The sequence below is a fragment of the Homarus americanus genome, unplaced genomic scaffold, assembly GCF_018991925.1.
Source record: "Homarus americanus isolate GMGI-L3 unplaced genomic scaffold, GMGI_Hamer_2.0 scaffold51859, whole genome shotgun sequence".
Classification (NCBI taxonomy): domain Eukaryota; kingdom Metazoa; phylum Arthropoda; class Malacostraca; order Decapoda; family Nephropidae; genus Homarus; species Homarus americanus.
Window position 1 is genome coordinate 2,876,875 of NW_024711292.1, and position 6,989 is coordinate 2,883,863.

General features: G+C 35.0%; 1 protein-coding gene across 1 annotated transcript in view; it reads left to right on the top strand.

The window, feature by feature from the left end:
- The first annotated feature begins 401 nt into the window (after positions 1-401).
- The window catches only part of LOC121864652 (GPI inositol-deacylase-like), a 42,788-nt gene continuing 36,200 nt past the window's right edge, over positions 402-6,989 (top strand). Inside the window, 2 exon segments of the mRNA XM_042363818.1 lie at positions 402-660; positions 5,318-5,471. Coding sequence (XP_042219752.1) covers positions 526-660; positions 5,318-5,471 — 289 coding nt within the window. The 5' untranslated portion in view covers positions 402-525.

The following is a 6,989-nucleotide window of genomic DNA, read 5'->3' on the forward strand; positions in this document are numbered from 1 at the left end:
TATATATATATGGGTCGGGTTGGTTCTTTGGTGAGTCGGATTGGTTATTATATTTTTTTGAGATACTAATATACACCATCCATATCATATATATATATATACTATCAGTATGTAGTTTATCATACATATATATATATATATATATATATATATATATATATATATATATATATATATATATATATATATATATATATATATATATATATATATTTATTTATTTATTTATTTACTTTTTTTCTAGCGTTATGTCACATTTATGAAAACATAAATATGGTGGGAAGGGACGCGGGTCATATGATAACACTATACAATTAAATCAATGTTTAAAATAAAATAACTACCGGATTATTGACGAATTATAAATCAGTGCGCATTACGCTGCGCTGTTGATGGTCGCCAGGTAAACATGTTGTGTCAGCTGTGTCTCTGAAGGAGGGAAGGGACCGGTATCTCTGTAACCGGCCCGCTAGATTCGCGGTTGGATGCTTAAATCGTGCTGTTAACTTGCGAGTCAACTTTATTATGGCTGCTGAAGTGAAACTGGTGCTTGCGGGCCTCCTGAGTGCCTTGCTGACATGTGGAATATACGAACATGTTGTGAACATTGAACCAAATAAGTGTGAAATGACATATATGTATCAACTTCCACAGTACATTGTAAGTTTCTACATTTGTACCCGTATATTTAATGGTATTGACTTCTTGAATTAATAATAGAGTAGTATCATGGTATCTCAGGATAGAATGCAGTTACTTAGGTGCTGGATGTATGGACTCAGGTCCTGTAACATGGTGGCAATATCATTAATATATACACTACAGTATCTAGATTCTAGACCTTGCCAAGGCTTTTGACAGCATACCCCATGAAAGGCTGACAATTAAACTGGAAGGACATGGAATTTGGGGGAGTCCTAGTGTAGACTGGAGACTTTCTTCATGACCGGAAACGGTATGGGGTGATTAATGATATGGAATTGTCATGTGTGCCTGTGAGAAGTGGGATACCACAGGGCACTGTATTGGGACCTTTGTTGTTTGTTTATTTCATAAATGATATGTCAGAGACTATACATGGAGAATATTTTGAAGTTGCCATGCACGGAAATTACTATAGGGAAAAATAGGTTTTTACAGTGTGTATTTCATTGTTAAATATGAATTATGGTTAAGATTCGGGGTAAATTTGCATTGTCACAGTTCACTTTTAGCAAGTAAAAAATATATTTTTCTATTGTATTTGTGTGTGTTTACACCGAATATGACCTTCATTTTTGGCGGAAATTCGCCGTTTTTTTTGCGATTTTTTTTCGTTTGACGTTTTCCGAAAAAAAAGTGGCTAAGCGACTAAAAAATACACAAAAAAAACACTAGAAAAACAAAAACCTAACCTAATTTAACTGACTCTCACCATATGATGGAATCACCTATTTCTTACCTTATTGGCCTGGTTCTTGTTCGTCGTTGGATTCTGGGATTCTTACACAACGCCACATATGTTGGTCTTTGTGATATTTACATTCAGTCTTGCTCTTAGTACACTTTACTGAGATTGGAAGAACACCATGCGATCGAAAAAATGCTATAGTTTCTACGTTTTTTTTCCCAAAAACTCGCAATCAGCTCCATATACTGTAAGTGACATCCATCGCAGACTTCCATGGTCGGAGCTGAACTTGAATTTCACAATATGAGACCCAAAATAAAACTCGATTTTGATTGGGCCAAATATACTCTGAATTAAACCCAAAATCATTTTAATTGGTTCCAAAAGCAAAAACGTTTTTGATTGGCAACATGACGTGTACGGGTACGCATGCGCGTAATAGTTTATGAAGGAGACTCGAGAGACACGCAGTGTTGGGTGAGAGGCAGACGATAATGGCGGGAGGTTAATGGAAGAAAATAGAATTTTTGGGGGAAAAGCTATCTCCTTTATTATACATTTCCGCCGGTAATGTAATAGATGAAAATTATCTTATAATTAGACGTCTTATTCGAATATGATAATAGATAAGTGGTAGGAATGAATGGTGTGTAAACGCAATAATACCAGATTCGGGCAAGGTCGACCACGGAATTGTATGCTGATATTTCCGTAAGGAGATAGAGGAAAAAAAAATTCTAAAGGTGGAGAGCACGGTTAGCGGTAGAAATAACTTGGACCAAAGGCAAAGATTCGTTTTAGATTGAACATGGGATTTCATATTTCTATTATTTTGCAGTATGTATACAGTGGTCCCTCGGTTAACGAGATTTCGGTTAACGATTTACCTTCCATAAGATTCTTAACTTCGGTTAACGAGCAATCCCTCGATTAACGAGTTTTTTACGAGCCGACTTCAACATGTTTTCGCTTGCATTTGGTGGTCCACCAGCTGTAGTATTAGTCCGCCAATACAGTAATCGGTTTTAGGGCTTAAATTCCTTACTATTTTAGTAAATATCAAGAAGTTTATACTATTCAATAATTTTAAAAGTTGAATATTAACTTTTTCAGTCATTTTAACAATTATTGAACATAATTGAAGGTAAAGAAACTAGTTTCTGGCGTGCCATCCAGCCTGTTAACACACCAGACAGGCGTTAGTCTCTCTCTGTTTTCAGTGGAGGTAACATCTTGCTTGAGACTCTCTTCAACTAAACGCTTTTTTTCTGTGTTTCCAAGCAAATTATTGGTCATTTTGAAATATATTTTACATATTGACAATATATAATGCAGTGCATTGTTGATTTAAAGAAAATAATCTTGAATTACACCAAGAGAGCTAAAATTTTATGGGTGAAATGGCGCCATGGGGTGACTTCTCTTCCACCCCAATGCCTTCTCTTCTTCCTTCTCCTCCACCCCCATTCTAATTCCCATCATCATCATCATCCAGGAGCCTTCTACATACACACCTCAGCATTGTCTCGCATGGTGCGAACAATGCTCTCGCTTAAACCAAGCACGGGGCCAACATCTAATTTCACATCTATTGTATTGCTTTTCATGCCTTTTTAGCTTTAGGTTCCCTAGAGGAGGCAGGTGGATGTTTTCCAGACATGCTCGATTGGGAAAACAGTGTTTAACACTAAAGAGATACGTAATGAACACACAAAGCAAATGAACGCACAGAGCAAAAAGTAGTGCAGATGTGAACTGAGAAAGCGATACACGGGAAGCTTGCTGGACGCCGTCACAGTTGTTGTACAATACAGTACTTCATTATCATCATCATCATTAGTAGTAATAATCTTTATTATTACATAATTACAGTATAATAATTATTATTATAAAATTAAAACCGTTGATGTTGATATGAATGTTACTATAGTAACACGTACAAGCACCTCACCAGGCATCACACTCAACTCCGCTACCAGGTGAATACACAGCAAATTTCAGATCATTTGAGCGCATTATTTCAAAAATAGGTGCGCGTAAATTAGGTTTTGGTATTAATTGAACAATCGCGTCATTCCAAAAACACTTAAATCAAACAGGCGTAAAATGCGAGGTGACTGTATACTGTACTGTTATTGTATAAAATTTATCATTCATAAAATGGAACAAACTAACTTCATCTAGGTTAAGATATGATAGAGTACTGTATACTGTACATGCACAGAACTCTATATTGATTTTTATACAGGATTGATAGAGCCAGAGAAAAATCTTTAGTGTTTTCATTGGGAATGCAGGTAGTTCTGCTATAACGCGATAATTGTGTTCTTGTAAAATATCGTGTTATAGAAAATCGCGTAATAGAAATAACAGGGCTTATGGAGAAAATAGGGTTAGGTGCAGATTACTCGAAATCGAAAAAATTTAGTAGTTAGCCTAACACAAAGGATAGCACAGTCTAAATAAATGTTACATTCATATCTAATAATGAAATCATACAGTAAATGTAACACTTTACCTTGAAAAAATATGAATGTAACTTGATGGGGGGAGAAGGGTGATTTTGAGGTTGATAACATCAAGCTTCTCTTCAAGTGTTATATCCTTTCTTTTACGATAATCACCGGGAATTCTATCATCAGAACGCTTTTTGGAGATATTCTTCTTTACCATATTGACAGTTAATACCACAAAATTGGAGAAATAGTAAGCAAAAATCGCGTTATAGCAAACAAGCGTTCGCGTTATACAAATATTGTTCCGAATTCATAAATCGCGTTAGAGCAAATTCGCGTTATCAAAACACGCGTTATAGCAGAACTCACTGTACAGTAAAAATTTTGACTTTTCGAATTTACTTAATAAATTACAATATGGAGGGATTTAAGCTTACTCTAACAAGTTCAAGGGTTATATTGTTGACACTATACTCATGTGATTATATACCGCAAATTAGCATAAGTCATGCTGCCACATGATACGCAAGCCCAAGCTTCGAGTTTGAAATTGTCAGTCGCAAAATATCTTCCATGTGTGAAAGGTATTTCCAGTCATAATGACAAACCATTTCATGTTTTTTTTGTAAATAACACCATTACAATTGACATTTTCAACTCCCATTATATTCTGCATACTTCCTTTAACTGTCCAAAGTGTGATGTAAACTGCCATTATTGGGACAATAAATATGGTTGGTATTGCACTAAAAGACAAAATTGCCAAGACTAAGAGAGGTACCAGGTAGGTTAGGTTAGGTCAAGTCAGTTGTTTGCATGTTCTTACCCCACAATTTCCCCCTACTTCAAAGCCCTGCCCTGTGAAATCAAAATTGGAGTCAGATTCAATTGAAGGACATAAGAAAAAAATATTTTTGTTATTACTTTCCGTGCATGTGCTCTGCTGAATCTTTACCCTGATCTAACCTAAATAATTACTGTAATAATATTCAGGTGAAGCTCAAGTTTAGGTAGCCTAGGTTAGATTAGGAAGGTTAGTTTTGTTCATTTTATGAATGTTAGGTTATGTAATGTAGCAGTATCTTACAATTTGGAAAGCTCCCACTAGTGAATGGGTTAATGGAGATAGAGTAGTTTATTAACCTCTTGGGTATGAAGGGTCTCTTTGTGTTGAATAAAATTGTCTGGTGTTAGCCAAATAAAATATTGAGTGGCATCCATTAGTGAAGGGGTTAATGTACATACCAGAGGAAGAATAAGAACAAAATATTTTTGTGGTTTAAGTACTGTATAGTAAATTATTTGGGACCCAGAATGTAACCCCTTCTTTCCCACAGGCACCATTGATTTGTAGTTTTGTGATAATTTAAATCCATGGGGGTCTGTCAGAACCAAACCATGCAGATTAGGAATCATTCACTTCATGTAAAACAGTCTCTTTTTGTTGATCATAGCCCATCATTCTTCACAGCCAATAAAATTATCTGCTGAAGTGGTTGAACGTTTCCCGTATTATGGAGTTTATGCATATGGAGAAGGCAGCTACTCAGATTCATTGAAGAAAGGCCTTTACACGGGTATCCCAGTTCTCTTCATACCTGGCAACAGTGGCTCCCATAAGCAGGGTAAGTGCTGGATATTGTTTTTAGCTAGATTTTGTGATTTTTGTGTTCTTTATACAGTTTTTAATGATTGTTGGTTATTTATAGGATTAAGAATACTGTAATGTTTTCCACCTTTGTGATACGTCTAGGGTGCCTGCATATTTTAATGCAAAATTTCCAGGGCTGTGGAGTCGAAGACAAAACCTTCGACTCCGACTCCTCAAATTTTTATGCTTCCGACTCCGACTCCGACTCCTTGGCCTATTTGTAACAACTATTTCTACCATCCTAATTGTAATTTGTATGTTGTAACCTGCATAGGTAAAAAGTAAAACACCGTGGCTATACTGCTACAGCTTTATTAATGATCTGGACGATATTTAAGAACTACAAAAAGATGATAGGCTTGACTTTCAAAGTTTCAATCAAAAGAAAAATAAATTTATTAAGAATTCAAGATATTAACTAGAAAACACCATTTACATGTATATCTAAAAGTTCGATCTCAGCATATGAATTTTGTTTAAGCTCATAATCTGATGTGGATCTAAATGATGATCCCACAATTCCTTTTAAAGTAAAGTTATATATTTATGTACATTAAAGAAATGAATACCTTATTAAGGAAAATGGATAAACCTTACATGATTAAGTTATTAAATTAAATTTGCCTTAATCTCACCAAAAACAGGTTGTAGCTAACTGTTTTGTAGCTGAGAGCCTCTGTGCAGTTTTCAACGAAACAAAATTTGATATAATTCAAAATTTCAAATAGTAAAGAAGAGACTATCGTCCAAAATTATAGTGCTATACTGTGCCTGCTACAATAAATTCATAATAATGCTTATAAAATGGAAATAAATTCTTTTAATAATTTAAGAAAATTAGTGGGATCAGTGGAATCACTGCAATGAATATGCCTGAGTTCATATATTTGTTCTTAGGAACAGAATAGCTTCAGTCGGAGTCGGAGTCGGAGTCTGGACAATTTTACCGACTCCGACTCCACAAGCCGAAATTTACTCCGACTCCGACTCCGACTCCACAGCCCCGATAGGTACTCCTGAATGTGCTGCTTAAGGATCTGTTAACCAAAATTTGATATCTTGATTATAACTTGTTCAAATGGCTTTTAGAAAATGTTCAAATGATTTTTAGAATATTTTAATTACTTTTGCAATGCTAATTACTCGCCACTTATGGGTTTTCGAGGTCATTTCTTGGTGATTGTGTATTATTCTGGATGTATTTAAATAGTTAGGCACATTCAATTTTAGTTCAGAGAGAAAAAGAATTTTTGGCCATAAATCCTTTAAGGCAATAGACTTAGAATTTTTGTCATTTTCGGCCAAAAATGGATTTTGTTCAAAATTTCAGTATAGGTACTCCTGAATGTGCTGCTTAAGGATCTGTTAACCAAAATTTGATATCTTGATTATAACTTGTTCAAATGGCTTTTAGAAAATGTTCAAATGATTTTTAGAATATTTTAATTACTTTTGCAATGCTAATTACTCGCCACTTATGGGTTTTCGAGGT